This window comes from Falco peregrinus, chromosome 6, assembly GCF_023634155.1.
Source record: "Falco peregrinus isolate bFalPer1 chromosome 6, bFalPer1.pri, whole genome shotgun sequence".
NCBI lineage: Eukaryota > Metazoa > Chordata > Aves > Falconiformes > Falconidae > Falco > Falco peregrinus.
The window spans coordinates 93,221,740-93,246,747 of record NC_073726.1 but is presented as its reverse complement, the minus strand read 5'-3'; the positions used below and the strand labels follow the sequence as shown (position 1 = coordinate 93,246,747).

General features: G+C 50.0%; 2 protein-coding genes across 10 annotated transcripts in view; one reads left to right on the top strand and one right to left on the bottom strand.

Annotated features, from left to right (window-relative positions):
• Positions 1-8,515, bottom strand: part of LOC101916077 (rap1 GTPase-activating protein 1) — a 52,209-nt gene extending 43,694 nt beyond the window's left edge. For 7 of the 9 annotated variants that reach the window (XM_055808154.1, XM_055808157.1, XM_055808159.1 and 4 more), the window contains exon 1: positions 8,407-8,515. The gene's annotated coding sequence lies outside the window, so the exon portion shown is untranslated. Of the gene's footprint in view, positions 1-1,911; positions 2,276-4,881; positions 4,987-8,406 lie in introns of those variants that run through there. The other 2 variants (XM_027783749.2, XM_055808156.1) reach the window with 2 other exon arrangements.
• An 11,485-nt stretch (positions 8,516-20,000) lies between these two features.
• Positions 20,001-24,687, top strand: TMEM139 (transmembrane protein 139). Its single transcript, XM_005235402.4, has 3 exons — positions 20,001-20,337; positions 21,360-21,665; positions 22,938-24,687. The coding sequence occupies exons 2-3, from the start codon at positions 21,418-21,420 to the stop codon at positions 23,332-23,334; spliced, it is 645 nt and encodes a 214-aa protein (XP_005235459.2). The 5' UTR covers positions 20,001-20,337; positions 21,360-21,417; the 3' UTR covers positions 23,335-24,687.
• Positions 24,688-25,008: the final 321 nt, after the last annotated feature.

The following is a 25,008-nucleotide window of genomic DNA, read 5'->3' as shown; positions in this document are numbered from 1 at the left end:
CTATTTTACTCCTGGGATCAGTCTGTACAGCTCTCTCAAAATCATTCCCATCTGCTATAGCTGAGCCAGTTCAATAACCAAGTCAATGCAAATATTTGCTCTGAGAAAAGCACAAGTCAGCCTTGACAGATTCCATCCATCCTTTCATCCATCTTTCATAAGTATTAAGGAAGTGAGAAGTGTCTGAAGAGATAAGTGCCCCAAACCCTCAGGTAAACCCTCCTGAAAGTTCACAGGGAAGCAGGCGTATAGCTACTGTAAAAACCTCTGCTAACCTGAAGCCTTCCAGTAGGAGAAACAATACAGCATGATCAGAACAACCCCCAGTATTGACACAGGCTGAGCGGGGAACAGACCAAGGGCATCCCTGAGGGGAAGGACTTGGGCGTGCTGGGGGATGAGAACCTCCACATGGCCCAGCAATGCACGCTCGCAGCCCAGAAAGCCAGCTGAGCCCTGGGCTGCATCCCCAGCAGCGTGGTCGAGGGAGGGGGCTCTGCCCCTCTGTCCCGCTCGGGTGAGGCCCCCTGCAGCGCTGCCTCCAGCTCGGGGCACCCAGTATAAGGACCCATCGGAGCGGGTCCAGAGGAGGCCACGAGGATGCTCAGGGGGCTGGAGTCCTCTGCTCTGCAGACAGGCTGAGCGCTGGGGGTGTTCAGCCCGGAGAAGGCTCCAGAAGACCTTGGGGCACCTTCCAGTGCCTGAAAGAGCCAGCAAGAAAGCTGGAGAGGGGCTTTTTTTCAAGGGCATGTAGCAACAGGACGAGTGGGAACAGTTTTAAACTAAAAGAAGGGAGATTTAGATTAGGTATCAGGAATAAATTCTTCACTGTGAAGGTGGTGAGACACTGGCCCAGGCTGCCCAGAGCAGCTGTGGGTGCCCCATCCCTGGCAGGGCTCAGGGCCAGGTTGGACGGGGCTGGGAGCGACCTGGGCTGGTGGGGGGTGTCCCTGCCTGTGACAGGAGGCTGGAACTGAGTGGTCTATAAGGTCCCTTCCAACCCAACCTGTCCTATGATTTGCAGCTAGTTATGGAATGGCAGTCAGCACACTGACCGAGTCCCAGCCTCACAGCTGGTTCTTGCAGTGAGACAAGGGCACGTTGTAGCCCCCCCAGCAGGGCCAGGCAGCCAGCGCCGCGCGGAGTCCGGAGCGGCAGCCCCGAGGCGCCTGTGAGAGAAATTCTGTGCAACCGCTCCCCAGACAACAGCTGCTGCCCCTTCTCGCCCTTTCTCCCCCCTTAGCGAGGCACATCTGCCTCCCCCCACACCCGCAGGCAGCCTCAGAGCACGGGGCCCCCTCCCGTGCGCACCCGCGCCCCTTCCCACAACTCCGCCAAGGAATGGCCAGCCCAGAACGGGGGGGACGGGGGGAACCAGGCCAGAACCCGGGGGTCCCTCTGCCGCCGGGACAGTTTGCTCTCAGCTGGTCACAGACTTTTCAGCCCACGGACGCTGCGCTCAGCCGGGACCCCCGACTTCCCTCCCGGCCGCGGGGCGGCTGCCCCAGCCCCTCCTGCCCCCGCACCGACGGGGGGACCCGGGGAGCCCCGCCGGCCCCCGCCCCCGCGGGACCGGGTCAAGGGGAACTCCGCCGGGGAATTCATCCCGCCCGGCAGGTCCACGCCGGTGAGCCCCCCGCTCCCCGGGAGAGGGAGGGGAGCAAGCGGGCCGCCCCCGCGCCCCCCCCCCCCCCCCCCCGGCACCCGCCCGGCTCCCCCCCTTCCGTCGCAGCGGCACCGGGGGGACGCGGGGCGGCCGGGTCCGGGCGGCCGGGGGGTGCGCGGCCGCCACCCTCCCCCCGCCAGGCTCCCGCAGAGAACCCCGGGACCCCCCTCCTGCCGCCGCCACCCGGCCCCGCGCCAGAGCTTCCCCCGCCCGCAGCCGCTGCCCGGCCCCAGCCCCGCACGTACCGGCCGCAGACTGCGGCGGGGAACCCGCGGCCGGGGAAAGGGGCCGGGCCGGGCCGCGCTGCCCCCCCGGGAGCCGCCGCGCCCCTCGCCCCGCCATGGGGAAGGGCCGCGGCTGCCCCCGGCTCCCCCGCCAGCCCTCCTCTTCCTCGCCGCCGGGCCCCGGAGCAGAGCGCGGAGGGCGCCCCGCATCCGCGGCACAGGGGGAGCGGGAAGAGACTGAGGAAGATGAAGCCGCGGGGATGAAGCGGTGCCTTGTCCCCTCCTCCGCCGGGGACGCTCAGCCCCCGCCCCTCGCTGGGCGCCGCCGCAGGAGCTGCGGGGGCTGCCGAGCCCGGGGGCGGCCGCGGGGCGCAGGGACGGTGACACGTGGTGCCCCTGGCCAGCTCCACGGCACAGCAACAGCTCTTCCCCAGGCTCTCAGTATCCAGCGGGAAAAGTGAGCATCGAGGCGACCGCCCCAGCTTCCCACGCCCTCCCAGGGTAGACCAGGAGGGTACCAAAACCGCCCTTGGTACCTGGAGCCGATGGACATCGAAGGCTGTGGAGATCTGGCCCTACGCCCCCCTTACGGGACGGCTCCCTGACCTGATGTGCAAGCTGGTCTCCAGGGAAGCCCAAATTTTCAGGGGCAGAAACCCCTCAGCCACATGTATTAGCATTCACTCCCCGATAGATCATAATTCCTGACAAAAACTGAGGATGACAACATGATCGTCCACCACAAGAGCACGCATACACTTCTGTTTAAATAAAAGCAGAGAGTGCTTCCAGACACATTTTTGGCCTGTGATTCCCAATTTCATTCCACAGGATGATGTCATGTTTCCTCTTTACATGCAGACTTGCAAAGGCAGCAGCCCCAGCTTTAAGGTAAGTGTCAGCCTCACACTGGGCTTGGTCTGACCCGTGAAGGGGACAGTAGGGAACATGGGACCAGAGGCAGCATGTGCCAGAGGAGCTGCAGGAAGGCGCAAGGGAAGAGCAAAAGCAGAATTCGGAGAGACCAGACAGAAAACATGAGATTGCTAATATAGACGGGCAAAAAGACAAACAGAGAAAGCAAGCAGCTACACCAAAGTTTTAGGGACAGGAGTGCAGCAATTCATCCTAATGCTCTCTGCAAGTTTTACTTATGCAGGGCCTGGATAGAAATTATGGGGGCTTCAGGGGTCTGTGGGTGGGAAGAGAGCCTGTAAGGAGTAAGGAATCAATCAAGGCAGCTGGCAGCTTTGAATGGATGAAGAAGGGATCCACTTGCTGCTTGTAGGAACCTGCCTGGAGGCCAGCTGCTTCCTCTCCCTGGCAGCTCAGGTGCTGGCGTAGGGCCGGCACAGCACACCCCTTGCTCCCAGTCCAGTGCTGCTGGCAGGGCTCGGGCAAGGCAGGGCAGCCGCTCTATGCACGGCAGCTCGTCCTTCCCTGGCCAAGCCTCCAAGCAGCGTGATGGGCCAGGGCGAGGAGCCACAGCCAGGCCTGCCCGCTCCGCTGTGGCCAGAAGGGAGAAGAACCGGTTCCTGGGGGGAGAGGGGCTGCTGCCCACCCCCACCGCGGGGCATCCGCAGCAGCACTGGTGAGCCTGGCCCCGGCAAAAGCCAAGCACATGGACAGGCCCAGGTTCTTCTGCCATTCTTTGGCAACTTGCCACTGTGGACAAGAGCCAACTTTGTTCATGTACAAAACCACACCGGGCTCAATTTAACAGCCTCGCAGCTTTACCTAACCTCCTGTGCAACTCCAGCTGTGTACAATGCCCTCAAGATGCACAAGCAAACAATTATTAAATACCCTAGTTACTGTTCTAATTAGCCTTCTTTAGCAATAATCATATGAATAAATCATTTCCACATGTATGCAAATCACAGGCCCCCCTTTCCCCTTATGGTTCCTCGACTTACAATCAAGCTAACCATTGCTACTGTTCACACAGCTACTGCAACAACATCACCTAATACCAGCCTTTAGTTGTACTAGGTAGATTCAGTTCCTAGACTAATTCTCTGTACTTACAGTCTTACATTGTAATCCATATCTTTGTCTACATTTGCATAATCATTATGCATTTTATAGCTATCATGTGGCTTAGGGACTGGGACACAAATTTCTGTTCTTTCAGGTACCCCTGTAGGTATGTTAACACAGGTACTACAGTAATTGGTGTCTATACCTTTTGCTATGTATTTTTCCCAGTTTTTGTTAACAGAACTTCTTCTTTCTTATACTTGCATTAGCATTTTATCTCGCTCATAAAGGATAAGTCTGTATTAGCTGTAAAACAGAAACTGATCTCTGCAATTTTATTAATTGAGTCATTGTGAGAGCATCAGAAGCTCCACCAAAGCTGCGCAGTACCACGTACACACAGCAGCACATCCTTCAACAGTAAACTCTTCAGGGCAGAAACTGTTTGGGTTGGGTTTTTTTATGTTTTCCTACAATATTACACTTGGTCGTCACAAGCCCAGAGCTGCACCCACAAATAAAAACATACATGTTTTCCCATCAGCTGTTTCCACAGATCTATGCACACAGCTTCTAAATATAGTACTGAGTGTGCACAGACAGCACCTCCCACGGCCCGCTTGGAATCGTTTTATGTCAAAGGCTGACAGAATTAGGGTGGGTTCCCCCTGAGTCCGGACAGACCCTCTTTCATGCTCCTCCACCTCTTCACTTTGTCTCATTTCCTACAGAGGCACCTGCGCCCCCCATCTCCACTCTCACTCTCCCGGCTGCTGCCCTACATACAATGCAGCAGCACAATGTTCTTTAAAAATCACAGAGCCATGTTCCCTGCCGAGGCTGGAGCTGCCCCGAGGTCCGTCCATTACACAACGCCATGCAAGCAGCGCAGGAGATCTGGATCAGCCCTCCCCCAGCTCTCTTTGCTCCCCTTCCTTCTAGATGCAAAATATGTTTAATTGGCATTGGAGGCAAGATGAGAATAAAGCTGCTAAGCTGTTCGTCCCCTACCTGAGCAAGGACCTCTCATCCCCAGCTGGTGAGCAGATGGAGACAGGGAACCCAGCTGCTCTCCTTTCCTTGCACCATCAATTATTCACGTAGGTTGCAGTGTCCTCCCTCCCTCTCCCTCCCTCCCTCCCTCCCTCTCTCCCTCTCTCTCCCCCGCTGCCCCCACCTGCAGATGAACAGTGAGACAGGTCGGTGCTGTCAGCTGGAAGCTGGGGCTCAGGGTGGGCTGCACAGAAGCCGCTGCTGCTCCCCAGCATGGGAGGTCAATGCCAGCGGCAGGGGCCTGAGCGCGGGGGGCTGCATGCACCCCATCCTGCTCCCTGCGCTGCTGAGCCCCGCAGCCATGACCCTTACAATCCAGAGCTGGTTGTTGGGGTGGGTTTTTTTCCCCCACAGAAAAGCACATTTTTTTAGTTCTCTCAAGTATGACAGTTATTTGCTGATAGTGAAATGGGTCATGTGAATTAGTGTGTATAGATCAGATTAGGAAGGGAAAGTAGCAGGCTGGAAAAATCTGAAAGATGCTGATTTAGTCCTGACTTAGCCCCATAGCAAAGGCACTGAAAGGGGGTAATCTGGGGGGATGGGGTGACACGGGACTTTCTGCAAATGCTTTTGGTAATCATTAGTCATGAGACGGTCTGTGGATTGGAATGATTGTTCAGTCACAATTTTTGCCGATAATTAAAGAATTTCCTATGTGGTACCAGTCATAGGCAATGGTAAAATTAGTTCTGGCAGACCTAGGTGAGGTGTTTAAAGCATTTTGCCTTTGCAGAGGGCTATTACCTGCTAGGTGAGTGCTCTAGATCTGCCTCAGAGCAAAATCAGGTTTAATTCCCAGGCCAAATTAACCACTCCATTTTGCACTGGAGTAACTCAGCCTGACTCATTCTGGTCCCATCAGTAAGGGGCACCTCCTACTATGTCATCTCAAACATCACAATAATTTCTTCTGTTAATTCTTCCCATGACCAGAGAGCCATGGCAGAGGCACCACAGAGACACAAAAAGCATACAAGGTTGCTCAAACACTAGATCATCATTGGCTTCTCTGTCCTAGTGAACTTTTCCCATATTTTTAAAATATATCTGCAGGAGTTTTACCAGAAGTAATAGTTTCCTGAAATCAAGTGAAAAATAAAGTGCCTAATAGAAATTATCAGTATTGCAACCTCAGCTGTGAGCAAGACTCCTGAAAACCAGCAACTCTTTTTTAAGAGGACACTGTGATTGGTTTTATCTACAATTGGTTTCAATTATGTTCTTGCTTTCAAAACTTCATGGATCAAGCTTTGTCAAGCTTTCCTCCACAATTATACAAGCTGGAAATGCTTTGTTTTAAATAAAGAAAAACTCAGCACCTTCTTGTTTTCACATGAGCATGGGAACCGATGAGTTCTATAGCTGGAACAGCAATGAAATTCCCATGGATTTGTTTTGTTTAGTTGTTCCAGGTCTCAGAGTTCTGCCTGAATCTGCTGGAGCACTTATAAGAGCCTTCTCTCCTGCTGAATCTTTGATGAGTGTCACTTTGCAACCTCCATCTCTTTTGGGACCTTTACAGAAAATTTTTTTTCCTGGTTGACCATTTTAATTAAGCTTATAGGAACCTTTTCTCTGAGATCAGAAAACTAGTTCTCTTTGAGATAATTATCAAAGTTATATCAGAGAGATAATTGTCAAATTATCAAAGTACCATTTTGAGAAAATTATCAAAGGAACAAATTATCTCCGAGACCTCAGTCCCCTGGTTTTGGCAGAACTATTCCAAAGGTGACCAGAGGGGTGATGGTGTATGGACACACCCACATAGGGCTGCCTAAAATACAGGTTTGTTTCCAGAAAAGCAGGCTAAGAACAAAATATGGTAAAACTCAATGAAAGTAAGAAAACTGGCACTGTAAACATTAGAAAAGCAATCATGTTTAGCTTTCCACTAAACAGCAGGTATCGATACCTGTCCATCTACCTAGATATAGAGATATATAATTAGGCGTCTTATTCTGAATATTAGACTCATATTGGCCTTACTGTGTGACTATCCTGGCATCTTACAACTTTAAATTAGTATTATTTGTAACCTAATTAATACAATTATAATATCCTGCCATTTCTACAAGCCTATAAATCACCCTTAGATTATAAACAGCCTGAGCCTTCACAGCTGTATATAAAGAATCTAGAAGAAATTGTTTCCATATAAGCACTAACACCTCACATTTCCCTGCCACCTTTATCCGAAGATCTCACAACACGTTACCGATATTGGTTCCCATTATTACCGCTACTCCACAGACCAATAAACCTGCACAGAGAGATGAACCCTCACTGTCACCCAGGGCTGGGGAAGGAGAGCGGAGCTTGAAGCCCCTCAGCACAGCTGCAATGGCCAAAGCTGTCTGTGTACCACACCGACCCGCCAGCCCTGCCAGCATCAGCCCGCCAGCCCGGGCAGCATCCTCGCTGCTACTACTGGTGCAGAGAAGGGGATGGGAAAAAGTGGCCAGGGATAGACATGAAATGTGGCAGGACTCCTTGTTTCACAAGCAACAGAATTTTAGGCTGGCCTGTGAAACTGCATCATTAATCTCCTGGCAGAGCCCCAAGATAACAACTCAGTTTATTTTCAAGCTTTGAGCAAAGCTGCCTGCTGGTAGAACTTAATGATATGAGAAATATTTATTAATTTTTCTGATCATCAGTACTGTATGAATTTGGGGAGTTTTTGGCACTATAACTCTGGATAATTTGTCAGCAAGGAAAATTCATATGGATGGAAGTTATGGAATTACTTGCTAATTTCAGAGATGACTGGAATGGGGCCACAATTCAGAAGAGAGGAAGCAGCTCCTCCTAGGTTCTCACATATGTGTCCAGCAGAAGGAGAAGAGGCAACATTCAGGTTGCACTAAGGAAAAATTCAGCAATATGTGAGGAAAAATTGGTTCCCCCTGTGAGGGCGGTTCAGTACTGGGCAGAAGTGCTGACTGGGGCTGAGTAATCTGTTCTTGGAGATCTTCAGGACATGTATCGACAAGGCCCTGAGCAACCTCTTCTAGCTTTGAGGTTGTCCCTTTTGTGCAGGGTAGTTGACCTAAATGAGACCTTTCCATCCTAATCTACTCTGTGATTTTGCTCACTGCACGTCGGAACACCTGTATCATGGAGCGCTCCAAAGCTCAAAGTTCTGTACAAAACCTAAGAGCTTCAAGCGCTGCAGTGCGTCAGGACACAACCGAGCAGAGGTGCTTCACAGACAGCTGCCGCCCAGGAGCCACCAGCCTTCCCAGCCACTCCGCCGGGGAACGCTGGCCCCGGGGAGAGCTCCACAAGCCGCAGGGCTCGCAGCACCCAACGGGGCCACACGCCGCGCCGGGCGGGTCCGGGCTCCGGCCAGCCCGTTACCCAGCGCCCATCTGCGCGGTGATCCCCACCCCGAGGAAGGACTCAGTACCTGGGCTCTGCTGCACAATCCACCTCGTAATTGGCTCCAACTAATAATGTGAACGAAGAATAACTTACTTTATGCTCTCAGTCAGCCCAGCCCCTCAAGCGCAGCGATATGGGGGTGCCCGCAGCCCCCCTGCCAGCGGGCTCCCGGCGCGCGGCCGGCAGGCAGGCGGGAGGGCGCCGGGCTGGGCTGGGCTGGGCTGCGGGCGGGCGGGCTCGGCCCCGCGGCAGCGAGGCGGGTCCCTGCGGCGGGGCGGGCCGGGGGCGCCGGCGGGGGCGGGGGGGGGGGGGCACAGCCGGCAGCAGCGGGACGGAGGCAGCCCCAGGCGGGGTTTCTGCGCCATGCACGGACCCACAAGCGCCCAGCCGAGCCCTGGGGCCGCCGGGGACACACGAGGGGGGGAGGGAGGTCAGGCTCGGGGGGCGCAGCCGGGGACGGCGGAGCGCGGCCGGCGTGGAGGGGCCATCGGGCGGGCACGGCCCTTCTGCAGAGCTGGGGACAAAGCGGCCCCGGCCTCCCGCAGCCCGGCTCATCGGATCGTGCCCCCCACGCGTCCCCTGTCGGCCCGAGGGGAGCCGGAGGGGCTCAGGCAGGCGCAGCACAGTGGGGGACAAGGAGCGGCCCATGCCAGGCCCCCCCCCCCGCCGGGCAGCCCCTGGCCACAGCATACCCGCAGCCCAGGCCCCTCCGGCTGGGGCGCCCGCCCTTTGCCGAGACCCTGAACGACGAGAAAGATGCCGCGTCCCCTTTAAGGGCAGCAGCCGCTGCTCATCAGTGTGGACGGCACGATCCACTGCGGAGCGGGGGGGGGCGGTGTGCTGCGGGGCGGGGTGGGGCGGGGCGGAGCCGGGCAGTGCGATGCTGCGGGGCGGGGCGCCGCCGCAGGCCCCTTGCCTTAAGCAGGGCCGTGGAGCCGGGCGGGACGCGCCCCCCGAGCCCCCGCAGCCCCGCGCAGCCCCGCGGCAGGGGCGGTCGGTGCCGGTGGCTCCTCAGGCTCGGCCAGCAGCCGTAGTGCGGTAGTTCCCGCCGGGCTGGGAACCCATCCGTTCTCCGAGCGGCCCGCAGCGACCCGGGGGATCTGCTCAACCCACAGCCGCAGGGCTGCAGCAAGCGGGAACGGTGCTGCGGCTTCTGGGGCGGGGGAGGGACTTGACGGGTTGGCGGCTTGCTCGGGCCGGGGCCGCAAACGGGCAGCGCGGGCTGCTCCGGCCGGTCCTCGGGACAATTCCGTCAGAAAGCGCCGGGCAGTCACCCCCCGCCACCAGCCGCCCGGGGCGCGGCGTCAGGAGCCCAGGTAACGGGCCGTGTGCTGGCCAGCCGGTAACCGCGGTCAGGAGGGTCTAGCAGTGCGTGTGCCGCAGCAGAGAACAGCCCACGCTCGCTTTGACAAATATGTAAGGTCTTAAAAGAAGCACTCCCTGGTATTCTATAAGGGAACGCCTACCACTTCGGAGCCATATGCTGACCCCAATCACTCAGAAAATCTGTTAATGAAGAATGTGGGGGATACCTTACTTGCCTGAATAGCTAAATATATATCCTGCTGTGTTTTGCAGTAGATACCACAGCAGGACATGGTTCCATTCGGGATGTGTGGGCTGTACCATGTAGGTACCCATTAATTTATAAAATACATAATATATCCTGTCTATCGGCTCTGCAATAAAAACTGAATCCACAGCTTCACCTTTCTGTATTACAGAGAAATGCTCCCTAAACCTTTTGGAGCACTGTCAGGCAACAAACACGTCCCACAAAATAGTGTTTCCACATCGTACTTACATGACCGAATAACCAAGGAGAAGGGATTCCATAGACCACGCTGTTAGGCACCTCACTGGCCTGGGTAGTGCTAAGAGCACAAACAACTGAACACCGCTGGAAAATCACCCTGCACAGAGCACTGTGGACAAGTGGGATTCCTGGACTGCATGGAGCTGGACTGCTACAATAAAAAAAACCCTCATAGATTGCAGTGACATCAGCACAGGATAAAGTGCATCCAGCCATTCTTAGACAGCAGTTGACAACTTGGCTGGAATAGGAGACATCCAGTCTCTAAACTCCTGGAAATTGTGGACCTGAAATAAAGAATGCCAGCAAAGCTTTGGTGGCACATAACACAGAGACCATCCAGCAATCTTCTAACAGCAAGTAGAGCTCCTCTACCAAAATGAGGAGACTTAGATTTGTTGGTCAGTAAGTATTTCTACTGTGCTAGTGCTCAAACTCCAACTGGCTTGGTGTGAATGCTGTGGAGAGAACTCAGAAGGGTCAACAGCTGAACAGGAGACTTCAGGAGCAGCAACAACAACCAGTTGCTCTCTCATCCTGCGGAGTTTTGCATGGGCATGCCAAATGTGGGGAAGCAGCTAACCACAGCCCCTTTGTTTACAATACTGGTATTTCATCTGTCACCAAAAAACCAGTAATTTTTCCCCCCTTGTCTTGTCCAAAGGCATACATCCAGTGTTGATTCGGAGATTATCAGGTTTTGCTCTGCACCATTTTCTGTGTGTTCTTCAAGCTGTTCCACTTCAGTTGTCTCTTACCCGCCTACCACGAAAACCTCTTACTGCAGCAATTTCCAGCCAAAATGTCTCCATCTAGAGAGCCACAATTCACAAGAAGCCTTCCTTTTGTCTATGGGTGGTTTTTATTTTGGAAACATGTTTACAGTCAGATCCTACACTTCTTGTTTGACCTACCAGTTTCAACACAACCTGTAGGAAAAACATTCAGCCTGCAAATTAACAAAATACAACATAGGAGCGTAAAAAAATAATCTCTGGAAAGAGCTCTAGAAGTGTTCTAATGACTCATACTTTGGTCTTAATTACATTAAATCAGCCACTCGTAGTCTGCATGGAAATTAACGTATCTCTGCCTTCTCCAGCCCGGTGATGAAGTGTGTTGATCTGGTAGAAACTCATGTTGTCAGTTGCGTGTACTTGAGGTTTGGAATTTTAGAAACTGTGACACACTGTGAAACTCGGGGAGACAGATAACAACACGTTGAGCCAGTCTGGGACTGGGATTGGATCCAGCCACACCGGGCTTCTCTCTGATAAGGAGTTTGGAAATCAAGGGGGTCCTTTCTGAACCTTGTGACTGAACACGAGGGTCTCCCTGACGGTTCTGCCTGACCCTGTCCTCTGTGCAGTAAATAATCAAGTGCATCTTGCCCCTGAATCTTGTTGAACCACTGTTGCATTTGCCACTGAATTTTGTTAAACCACTGCTTTATATCAATAAAGTATATTGTTGCTTCTCTCTTACCAGTGAAGTGCATCACTCCATTCACGACAGATAAGCAGGAGAGTCAGGGTGAAAATAGCACCACCATGTATCAAAGACTTGGAAACTTCATCAACATCACTGGCGACTTGTAAACTTTGTCAGTATCAATGGATCTACATCCAGGTGTGGGCTGGAAAATTGTGAGAGATCTGGGTGTCACACACTGCCATACTTACAAGTGTGGGAAGTAAAGGGTCATATAAAGGTGATTCTGACAACAGGCTATTTATTATCCCTGGGTTTAATCAAGTGAGACAAAACTCAGAGGAAGCGGGGAGGAACAGGGGCGGCAGTGGACAAGAATAGACACCTCATCGGTAGTTCCAGTATATTCAAGGAAGTCTCTTCAGCCAGACCTGTGATCTCCCAGGCACTGAGTGTCAATGAGAGCTTTTCAACTAGTTAACACTGTCTCCTGAATCCCTCTGACATCTTTCATCAGCAAGGGATTTTACAGAACAGTCTTATGAACCAGAGGTTGCCAATAGCCAGCAGACTTGACAACTCTTCTCAGGAAACAGTGGCACTGTTGTGTGGATCATCTTTGGCATCAAGTGTGACTTCAGTCCAACACAGATGTCTACGAACTCTGACCACTCGATCCTGAAATTCTCCCTTCATGGGCAAACTTCTCATGCTCGCAGAGAGACCCTTTGCAACCAGTCATCCATTTTCTCATGCATACAGACATGACAAGCAAACTTGCACAGTTATCACCATCAGTAACTGCTGTCAACACCATCTGTTCAACCAGACATACACTTCATTCCACATATTGAGGGTTCTGGGGCTTTATTGCCTACAGTGAACAAGAAAGCTATCCCTCAGCAACAGAAGCTTTGATTAAACAAGAGTTCCCCTTCACAAACAGTAGGAGTTGCTGTATCACTACTGCTGCTGCCTCAGGAAAAGCAGAAGTGGTGTATTGTTCTCCTGTCGCTGATTTACACACAGCAGCCTGCTCTGGCAGCGATAGGGCACAGTGCTCTTCACGGGACTGCTCCTGGAGCAGATGGCTGCCCTTGGAAACAGTCATTCACTCCACAGGAAAAAACATCCCAAACACCTTCACAATGCCAAGCTAGAATGTACCAGGATAACGATTCAGATGCCATACAATCTGCAATCCTGCAGGGCATGATCATGGCACATACCAGAAATGCATTATGATGTGCTCTTGCTAATTTGGTGGTGTCCATTGGAAATGCAAATCCATGTTGGAACTGGATAAAACCTGTACATATCACTAAATAAACTGACAGCTCTCACACTGAGGAACCATGCCAAGGTAAAAGCTGTGTTCTTTTCAGGTCATGTTTTTCATAAAGTAACCATTTCCATTTGCTTTCATAAAGTAACCAAGAAAATGCTCTTTCACTGACCCCTATGAACACCTATTTGCACCGATCCAAATGAAATGTAACGCTCATTTTTCCGGAGGCAGAGAAAGGAGCCCGTGGAGCTTCCTCTTCCAGAGGTGTGCTGCCTGTATGACTCGTGGCTGGAGCACAGCGCAGTGAAAACTAGCACTGAAACCAGCACTGGGACAAACCACATGCCTTTGGACGGACAACATCTAATGAAGCAAAAAAAGCGTCACTGTTATAGATCTAGTTTTCAAGCAAAACCTGCCTTTGTTAAAATAATTTTACTTTTTTTTTTCTTTCGTATTTGTTTTCTTACCAAGTTGTCTCTCTCTGGCCTTCCGTACTCAAACTGTTCTGTGGCTTTGTCACACTTGCCTCAGACTATGAGCACCTTGGGCTCCTGGGAGCAGGTGCCGAAGAGCACGTGGGATTCTGCGCTGCACCTGCTGTAAAGCACAGTGCTCAGAGAATGACCAATACTGGTATCAGCACTGTACTCTTTTATCTCCAGGGCATAGCTCATCAATAAAATACCTGTGAGCCCTTTTTCTGGCAACACCTCCCCTGTTCTCCCACCCCACTATTTACTGAAAGAATTTGAAGAAAGTGCATTATGCAGTAGGAAAGTAAGAGTACCTGAGGGAGAGGCACCGTGGGTACCACCAGCAACAGCGAACCAAGCCAAATTCCTGCTCACCAAGCTACATTCTGCGACAGCAACTCCAACCTCTTTCTCCTCCTCTCATGCCTATTACTTTTCAATCCACAATTATTTAGTATTACAATGAGTTTCACAGATGCTATATTTTAATGTTGGGTGGTGATTCCTCAGCATCTCAGGTATGCTTCCCTAGCAGAACCATCTAAAGCTGTTGAAAGGAAAAGGGCATCCTCCATCCTTCAGCACAGAAATAGGCCATGAGGTCCTTTCTCCTCTCTTGTGGCTATACTGGTGCTTCCAGCAGGTTTGCATGCCTGTTAGTTTACTAACCCAACATAAAATAGCACTTTTTTCCTTCTTACTTGGTTAGTTTTACGCCCTGTTAGCAATTCAGAACATGTCAGGGAAGGCTCCAGTGCATAACAGGTTTGGCAACATAAGCAGCAAGAGTATGTCCTAGGACCAGGGAGGAAGATTGAGAACAGGATGTCTGTGGCATTTACACATCAACTTTTCTCACTGCATCTCACATCCTTTGGCTGAAACCCTGCCCATTTTGGAATGGTGAAACTACACCTGGAGAAAAGAAACGCACTGTTCTATAGTAAAACAGATCAGAGTATACAGGTCTTATTTTCTCTTATTTCCAGACACACCTAGTACAGTCTACAATGACAGCAAATGTTCTTCCCATGTTCTTTTAACTATTCTCAATCGATTCCTTAATTTCATCTTGAAACTATTCCTTTCTGCTCGCTTGCTCTTCCCATGCTAGGTATTCCACTTGATTCTTTCACCATATTCCAGGAACAGGATCTTAACTGCCCTCATTCTCCTTCACCTTTAGTCACAGGCAAGTTGTCTCCTCCTCTGTCTGATCCACATTAGGACCTCTAAATTAACACAAAAGAGGGGTCACTGTAGTATTCCATTTAGCAGCATTACAGTCACCAGGGTGAATTCCTCCAAAAGAGTGCACACCACCTGTCTACAACCTGTACGCAACAGTGTCTGCTCCTTCACCAGCAGAAGCACTGCCATGTGCAGAGATTCTGCACAAGTATACAAAGTTCCCCAACACAAAGTAAATAATACAGACCAGATCGGGCTCTGTCATCACACTAAACCAGCTGCAGAAAGTTCTACTGATGTGAATGAAACCTCACAGTTTTAAAGCCCCTGCCCTAAGGAAACCTCAGAACAAAAAGATGATGAAGTTTCTAGCCTTCACTTTCTTTTTTGCAGAGAAAAAGTGAAATATGTGACATAAGTGAATTTAAAAGGCTGTAATAGGAGATAAAAAACGTCATATATCACAGCCTTGGTAAATGCTTGTTACTTTTCTGTCCTTCTCATGGCAGAAGAGGAGGTGCTGCTTTGTTAATTTTAAATACTTAGGAACTTTAGGTGTGCAGATGTGGATAACTGGCTAGCTGAAAAGGGTCACATAGACATAGTCCAGCTGGCTGGACAAAAATACACATCGCTCTCAGCTTATCTGAAGTAAAGCAAAATACACTGTCTTTGGCTGTCCTTGTTACACAATAACAGGAAGATTTTGGTGGGAAAAGAATGTTGCAGGTGGGAACAGAAAACTACAGAAGAGAAACTAGGGGTGGGCTTGGTATTTAGGCAACTAACCAATAATGAGCTTAACTTTTGTAATATGTATGAGCTAATTATAAGAAGGCATAAAAGGTGACTGTAAGAGACAATAAAGGAAGTCTGCTGATCACTCATATTGAGTGACTGTGTCTTCCCTCCGTCGCAACATGCAGACAGCCCTGAAAACACTCCTCACCTTAAATGTGATGCCCCGACTTTCAGAAAAGAGAAATCCACAGTTCTGTGCAACATAACAAGTGTCTCTGAGCCTCTGTAGGTCGATGCTTTTCAGGTATCCCTGAGCCACCTGAGGAGCCAGGAGCAGCAGCAGATACTCTCCTTGCAGTATAAGTCCTTCTGTAACCACATCTGAACCCTGATCAAAAGAGAAGAGCCATGGCAGGTAGAAGACAACGATGCCAAAAAAACACCATACAGTGACTACACATACTATAACTTTCAACCATTGTCCTGTAAGAACTGGAATAAGCTGGGAGACAAAAGGAGATTGCCAGCTTCCAAGAAATATATGAACATTCAGCTATGGAAGGTCAAGAACAACTGGGTTTCTCAAAGTTACACAAAGTTTTTGAACACCCGAGCATAGACATAACTTCCTTTGGCTTTTGCTTTCTCCTGCTCAAGTCATTATACTGACCAGAAACATATCAACCCTAGTTCATGGCTGCCCCATGACCTCTGCAGATACGTCATCGTGCTCCTGAACAGAAAAATCACAGTCATATTTCACAAAGGTGACTAGGCAGAACCTGGGAGACAAAAGGAGAGGCCACCCAGACAGGAGAAGGCGGTTTGGTAGCACTTTGTCCCCAGTACGTGCTCAGGCTCTCAGGAACTGCTTCAGGACAAGGTTATAGGAAAGAATGTACTTAGTGATTACAGGGAGATTAATCATGCTGTGGTATGTATGTCACAAGCCCTTGGGAATAAAGCAAGCTTCTCTGCATACGAGCTGATAAGTGAGCTTACTGCAGGTACGCAGTTAATTAGTAGCAGTCTGGGCAGGAGGGAGAGTAGATAGTGAGATGGAACAGGGGAAAGGTGAAATGCTTCCTAGGGACTGGATGGAGAACAACGATCAGCAGTGAGATACTGCAAGAAAGGAAGCATAAAGAGAAGGAAATCTGTGCTCTCAACTAAAGAAAACTGCTGTTAAATGAAGTCGAGTCCCCACAGCATGACTGAACAAGGGAGAATGGAAAGCTTTTGTAAAAACACCCCTACTGCACATGAAAGGGAGACAGTGTCGGACGGCAGTGGAAGTGTCCTCGTCTACTCTTCCTGACTTCTTCCCCTCGTTTCACAAACATGGCATAGTGACACCTCTCAGGCCCTGCCCGAGCCCCATTTTCTGAATCTTATAACCAAAAACCTCCTGATGCAGCTACGTGACCAATTTTTCTTTGTTATGGACACCCCGCCCCCCCCCCCCCCCCCCCCGCCGGTAACCAATGACAGTCTGAACCAGACCATGAAGAGACTCAGAATGGGGCAGACAGGTAAAGATTTCGGAAGTCCTTCAGAAATGCCAAAAGGCCTCATATAGAAGCACCGTGTTGCTAGCAATCATATTGCAAAGGTTAGTTCACAGTTCATCCCGATTAGTCCCCTTAGATCCACAAAGCAGTCAGTGTCACATTCATAAATGCATCCAACCAATGCTTTCACAGCTGCATGGCAATTACCGCTCTTGTAAATGCATAAAAATAATTCCTAAAGGTTCAGCCCAGTCATCCATGCAACTCCACGGGTAAAATGTATAGGAGTTACCGAACTCTGAACTTCAACTAAAATAAACTGAATACAAGCAACAACTAATGCAGCAGAGACACCTACCATTTTTAGCCTTTTTCACTCTGATATTTCATAACTACGTCTATAAATATTTTTTTAAATGGTGCACTGATCAAAACTACTACACAAATTTACAGCAGAACCTGTATCTTTCTATCCATCCACAAATGAAATACAGCCTTTCCCATCACAGAGGTAGTTTTCCACCAAACAATGAAGAATTTTTTCACCTGACTTTCTCCTAACTTAGCAAAAAGGTCCAGCCCAAAGCAGCCATGTGCCCACTCCTCACCAGAGAACGTGCAGAAGAGTGAAGTGCCTCAGCTCCCTCCACACAGCTTACAGAAGGGTAAGTGCCTCCTGTGGGTACTTACAACAGACATTCAACAACAGTCAGGTTGTTGGGGGAATTTTGTGATACTCAGTGCAAGTACCAGAGCTGGGAGTTGCCTAAAGTCATCAGGCTGAACTGGAAATCCCTGATGTAATTAACAGGATTTGCTGAGGACAAGATGATTCTTAGATTCTACTCTTTTCTGTGGGGCTTGCTCCATCAAAGAAGGAAGAAACTCCTTCCCCTCCGGTGGGGCTGGGCTGACCAAACCATGCCTGCGGCAGCCCTGGCAGTCATTCCTGCGCTCCCCTCTTCCCCTCCAGCACTCTAGCTATGCATTCCCATTGCTTGCCTCAAATGGGAATCTAGTGGTTAGATGATCCGTTGGTGACAAGCTTCAGCCCACTAAATTCACTCTAAAAAAACATAAATATTTTCCCGCCGGCTGAGGCAGCTGAGCTGGCCCAGCAAGAGATCGGCTGAGCTGTAGGATCACTGCAAGGAGGACAGGAGGAGATGAAGAAGCGGCAGGCAGGGGAAAGGACTACCATGTTCTGCAGCGATTATCTATTAGGTTTGTTCAGCTGCCTTGTCAAACCACACTTTCGCTCGCTACTTCAAAAAGTAGAACCCTATTCTCTGAAAATTCACTGCTAGAATCCTTATAGCGATGATGCTCTTGTATTACAGTAGCTTAGTAAACAGAACACTTAGCCAGCATTTGTAGTATATTTTAATTCCCTCCTCAACCCTGCGGGATGTAAATCTCTCTCTAAGGAACAGTGCTAACGGCCACCAGCAACCCCAGTTAGAAGGAAGCTGTTGTTAGCACCGAGGCGTCCGGACCCCGTCACAGCTCAGGTATGCTTTCTGGGTAGAGAGGCTGCGGGAACAGTTTTGTCCAGTCTTCCTTAGCAGTTAAGGTGTTCTCCACACTGGGCAATCCCAAAATTGAAAGAGCTGTAGGAAACAAATTGGTTTTCCCATTTAAATTTCAGCCTTGCAAAATTACATGCTACCGTGCACCAGAAGCCTGACTTGCTCCCCTTCACATGGAAGTTAATTTTGGCATCTTCAAAGGAGTTCTCTTGAAAGTGAAGAATGGGTAACAACCAGACCTGACAGTCCTGTATCTGTCAGCAGTCAAAAAGGCAATTATAAGGGAAGAAATATTCGAAACATAGGAACATTGACAAGTCTGGGCTAGATGTGGAGATCACCTGGTCCAACCTCCCACTGAAAGCAGAGCCTTAAGACTCAGCTGCACCTTGAATATTTCCAGCCAAGGTGATTCCTCCAATTTTCTGGGCAAGTAATGGCAACGTTTTGCTGTTTTCACATTAAAGACTTTTTTTTTCTTAAATCCAGGGGCACTTACCCTCTTTCTATTGCCTCTTGTCCTGTCACCGTGTGCCCTCATGAAGAGTACCTCCCTCCTCTCCGTAACTACCTACCGGACATGGTAAAACTGTGAGCAGACACTCAGCACCTGCCCAAGCCTTCTCTTCTCTAGGCTGTACAAACCCAGCTCCTTATGTTCTCAGAGTTCTCCAACCCTCAAATGATATTGGTGGCAATTCACCAGACCATATCCAATGTTTCAATCTCTCTCTTGAACTGGGGGGACCAAAACTGTATGCAATATTCCAGGTGTGTCCTAGCAAATGCTGAGTAGAGTAGAATAATCACATCCCTTGATTTACTATTACTGATCTCTTCTCCCTGGTATCCAGTGATAGGATGTGTGGGAATGGTTCAAAGCTGTGCCAGGGGAGGTTTAGACTGGACATGGGGAAGCATTTCTTTACCAAGAGCTGGTCAAATCCTGGAACAGGCTTTCTGGAGAGCTGCTTGATGCTCCACGCCTGTCAGTGTCTAACAGGTGTTTGGACAGTGCCCTTAATAACATGATCTAACTTTTGGTCAGCCTGAATTGGTCAGGCAGTTGGACTAGATGATTGTTGTAGGTCCCTGCCAAATGAAATAGTTTATTCTATTCTATTCTATTCTATTCTATTCTACTCTATTCTATTCTATTCTATTCTATTCTGTTCTATTCTATTCTATTCTATTCTATTCTATTCTATTTTCAGATACACTCTAAAGGTTCAGGTGGTACCAGACTTCACAAAGTAATTCAGTACCTCTTCTTTTGCTTATCAGTACCCCTCATTCCCAGATACATCAGGGGGCAAAAAGGATTTTAACTCAGCTCTCCGTGAAACAATAACCCATTGCCTCCTTTTTTCCTTTTGTTTGTAAAATCAAAAAGGGCAAAACCCAACACCTGACAAACAGCCCCTAATCAGGATAGAAAAACGTACAGATTTGTGCTTTACAGAACTGATAAAAAGATTTATCTGGAGGCCGTGTGACGTGGGCTGGGCCAGCAGCCCTTCTGGCCTTCTGAGACAGGGATCAGGATTCCTCTGCTGTGCAGGGGGGACACATAATTTTCAGGGCAGTTTCTCTCACCAAAGCAAAGCGGACCAAACAGCTCCAACACAGGTAAGCACTCCCCCACTGCTCACTCCGCCCTCTTCCCGAATGAGTTTCCTGCTTCTGTGGGACAGACCTGGGAGAGCTGCAACAGAGCAGAAGGTGTGTGATCGTCTAGAAATTGCTTTGGATTCAGAACCTGGGAAAACGAGGTTCTAGTTTTCCGCTCAGAATTTGTACCACGGGATCTTCCATCGTTTCCTATCTTCCCACATTCACTAGTTTCCAGCTTTTAGTTTCAACAGAAACCTTTGCTGCCTCCCTACCAGAAAATTCAAAAGGAGGAAGGGAGAGTTTTACTGGTGTCCCATACTCAGGTCTGAAGGGGAAGAAGCGGGGGCAAAAGAGCTTGCACATTTTTCCTTGTGATGAAGAGAGAAGTTAAAGCATGACTGCTCCTACCTACCAAAACCCCTCTCTGGTAAGTATATGCTGGAAAAGAATGTATTTCTTTTTCTGGCATTTGTATATATACATCTATCTATTTTTGCTGTAACAAGGGAATGCATGTAGTGTGCAAAAGCACAAAGTTTAACGTGGAACTATATAAAATTGTTTGTTTGGAGATGCATATTCATAAAAAATAAGCCCACTGTCATTCTTTTTTCCTTCAAAGGGGTCTTCATCAAAATGGTGGGATTTATGTAGGTTAGTATAACACCTGCAAGATGACCCCTTAATTACAGTATGCTTGCATACCACAGAACCCTGGTGCTCATTCCATACTGACCGCTGCAGCAGCTGGGGCACTCTTTTTCACAGAGATGGGGTTTGGAACGGCGGACAGGAGGGGCTCTCCTGATTGAGGATGGTGCAAGAAAGCACATCCACAGAAAAAGAACTGAGGATATAGGCTAATATTGAACTGCATGTCCACGTTTGGCAAAACCAGACATACCCCAGCTATATCTAGCACCTGAAGTAAAGTTATTGCTGCAGCACTACACTGAAGCCAGACACTTGTTCCGCTGGGGCAGATGGCCCCATGAATAAGGCTGGTTTTCTTCCGGGATCTGACCTAGTGTCTGAATGTTCATTATGCAAGGTACAAATGTCCTAGAGTTAACCTTTGGAGTGTTCTGTGTCTCATTTTTGTAGTAAGCTCAGACCTGCACCGCAGACTGCTCTGAGTTCCATTAAGAAGCTAGACTTTTTTAGATAACCCTGGCAATAAGTGCTAATGGTCTATTTATGCATTTTATGTCTTGCAATTGTGTGTCCACGTGTTCCCATTATCAATGAGCATGTGTGTAGGAAATTCTAGTACGCTTATATTGGCATGCATTTATGCACAGGTTTCCCAGGCTTATGACATATGTCCATAGCTGTGTGTTCTCGTGATGGTGTCGACCAGAGTGCCTATGTTCTTATTTTGGTTGCGATACTTGTGCTGTGTTTGGATACTCATGCTTCATGTTGCAAAAACTATTCTGCCTTCCACAGATGTCTGTCCCCTTAACCGCTCACCTGTTGTCAGCTGCCTGCTGCCTCCTTTCTTGCCATGTGGTTAGAGACACACTGGAAGAACATCCGCCAAACCCTGCTGCTTCTGTTCACCGCTGCTCTTCTCATCGGGGTCACCATGCTGGCCATCTCATCTAACATCAACCCAGTGGGCTATTTCTTCCTGGGGGTAGGGGGCGTGTGCCTCATTGGCTACTTGCTGAGTGTGTTTGTCGAGTGTTACCTGAGCAATCAGCACCGACGTGATGCGAATGAGACGCCTCCAAATAGGCAAAGCCAAGCAGGGTAAGGAGCAACTCGGCTACCCCTCTTGCTATAACTCTCCTCAGCCATGGCCATTTTACGTATTGGTTTGCTGCCTTTCCCCTAGGGCACCAAACACAGACTTCATTCCAGAAGAAAAAGGTTCTTTTTAGGTTGTTTTTCTTCATTCTTCAGGTGGAGGTTGCAAACATCTATGCTGTGCATGTCCTGTGTCTTGTCCGACGTATTTTCTTCCCCACCATGAGCTGATCCACTAACTATTTCCAAGGTTAAACAGATCTGGGCCCAGTTTTATTTTCCTTTGAGTAATCAAGCCTTGCCAAACAATGAGTCAGACAAGGAAAAAGAAAAAACGCTGAAGCAATACGGAATCTTAGCTGGGTTTAGCTCTATAAACCTTATCTCCAGAGCACATGTTCCTCGGCAAACTTTTGAAAAGGGACCTGTAACTGGGTGTGTTTCCAGTCTCAAAAGCCCGACTTGCCACTGATAAACCCTGATTCTGAGAGGCTCTGAGTGCTCCCACATCTCTTTGGCTTCATGTACATTCGCAGGTTCTCAGCATCACCCAATTTAACCCCGATTTGCCTGCTGTAATTGAAGAATTTAATTTTGTATCTTTGCTTCCGTGTCTGTAAAATCCAGGTAATCATTACCTACATCTATAAATGACCTGACATTCTCAACTACAGGGTTTGTAGGAGGGTAAAAATGTCATAATGTGTTTATTTTTAGAAAGACTACATAAAAAGAAGTCTACGTTGGGCTTTGCTAGCTTGGAGGGTGTGCTAGAAGAAAGTCAGTATCTATTTGTTTAAAAATACGACCTACAAAGAAAAATGTTTCTAAAGTAACATTTTTGCTCTGCAGATACTCTTTTTAACACAGACTAACTAGTCCTTGTTTAAACTAAATGAAAATACTAAATTTTCTCCACTCCTTAAAAACAGATGAACATTGAGCTAACGTATTAAAAAAGCAAGGTCCTGTACTATTCCAAGAAGTAATTAGCAGTTAGTAATTCTTAGTAATAAACTGTAACTGGCAGGAGATTCTAGAGGAGGGGCAGCGGGGTAAGCCCAGGACGCGGGGCTGGGCGGTGCGGGATGCTGGCCCTGGGAGCGATGCTCAGCGCTGGGGGTCACACAGCAGCGCCAGGCGGGAGGGACAGCCTGCCAGAGCCCTGGCTGGGTTCGTGGCACGGTCCCGACAGCAGCTTACCCAGACTACCTGCCTCTGCATTAACAGCAATAAAATAACCAGTGCAACTGCCTTTCCCCTCTTGGTGCCCAGGGTGAACGCTGCCTACGAAGCGCCCACCTATGAGGAGGTGATGACCACATCAGTTCCAGCAATATGGACGATTGCCTCCAACCCAGGCTCGGTGCCCTCCCCGCTGAACGAGCCTCCTCCTTACAACGCAGTTATTGAATCGTCCTCCCGAGAGGAGATGACGGTGGAGGCTCTCAGGGTGTCGGTGGCATCAGAGCCCGAGGCAGGCGCAGGCTCCAGGCTCCAGCTGCAGCTGGTGCTGCCCCCAAGGCTGCAGCGCTTTGTTTCCGACATCCATGAAGTGAAAGGCATTGAGGAGAGGTTTGAGCCGCTGGCACCACTCACTCCACCACCTGCTTATGAGACTGCCATCAATGATGATGTCTTCGAAGATGCTTTCCAGCCTACCATGCTATGATTAATTTCACCTTCCGTGACTGCAGAACCAACCCTCCCCCAATACAGGATGCTCCTAGAGGGAAGGTGAAAGAGCTGAGATTTTTCACACCTGGAACTGCAGAAGTTGGTCTCACCATTCTTACAACCAGAGTGGAGAGACAGATGCAGCTTCTAATGTCACTAGAATATTTTTGCACAAAATATCAATCAATGCAATACCACAACACTGTCTCGGCAGATACATAGAACCACTGTGAGGACAGTTGTGTTCTCAGTGGCACCAGTTCTCAAACAGGAGATGCACCTTCCTGGGGGAGGAGAGGGAACCACGAGAGAGGACAAGCTTGCCAAAGGACCTCTGAAGGACTGTGGGATGCAGCCAGAAGCTGCCTGGGGAAGGGGGGAGGACAGAAGCTGCACCGAGGCAGTTCTACCTGCACATTGCAAACAGCAGCACTGCTGAGATCTGTGCAGTCACCAGCCACCCTAAAATCCCTGCAGAGTGACCCAGGCTGCTGTTTCACAGCAATACAGATCTATGGTCTGTGCTGCTTGTTGCTACTCCCCTGTTGCACGTTCTCCACATCCTCGCTGCACTGCGTGGGAGCGCAGCTGGGGGGAGGCTGGCGGGCCTCCTTCATCTGCCTGGTACCTGGCATTTGGGGTTGAAGCGCTGAAGGCAAACGTGGCACCAGGAATGACTTCTGTGGTTCACCAGGTCCTCATCCCACCCGGCCCGCCATGGTGGGCAAGAGGGAGATAATAGCAATGTGTCACCCGTGAGAGTGGCCAGCAGTGGGATGCACCCACAGAGGCATCCTCTGCCTGCACTGCTGCCCTTCACAGCCCCACAGGGGAGGGGGGGTTTCTGCTGCCCTACAGACCCACCCAAGCAGGTGGCTTTCTGTACTTCACTGTCCTCATGGCCAGCGTTTGTGCAGAAAGGCACACGCTCCTCCGATTCTCTGTAGCTGTGCATGGAAGCTTCTTGTCAGCCCCAGGAGGGGCCACTTGCCTGCTGAGGCCACAGCCGAGGGCACCTGAGTCACAGCCCCAGCGCGCTCGCCGTCCTTGTCACAGTGGCTCTGCGTTGCAGCCAGTGCAAGCTGCCAGCGAGTGACACTGGCAGGCTCTGCAGCGTCTCGGCCGTCTGCAGTACACAGACTGACACAGGCCTGGGCAATGTCCAAAGCAAAAATAAAAATGTGGTGGCCTGAACCTCCTCATGGTGGGGAGCAGCAGCTGTCACAGCCTTGTCTCATGCAACTGCATTGTCTTTAATTCATATGAGGAACCATCAAACCATAAGCAAATAAATTATTTCTTGTTTCTTTATAGTTCAAAGGAAAAAAAAGACCTTTAATGTTGTTTACAAATAAATGAGACTGTATTAAAAATGCCTGGTGGCATCATCAGGTTTTCTTCCCAAAAGAAGCACCCCACAAAGCCACGCTCTTGCGTGCGCTCTGCTTACTGGGTGGCCTTGCCCTAGAACGGGGGACCCCAGCCGCTCGGTATCGCTGGTGATGAGGCTGCGGCGACAGCTGTGCCCCGAGTCCTGCGGGGCATGGCCGGGGGGGCAAAGGTGGTAAGGAGCGCGGGGGGCACCTCGCAGGGTGTAAAGGGGGACACCCCGCAGGGGGTAAAGGGGGACACCCCGCAGGGGGCGGCGGGGGGGGACGACACACAGCGC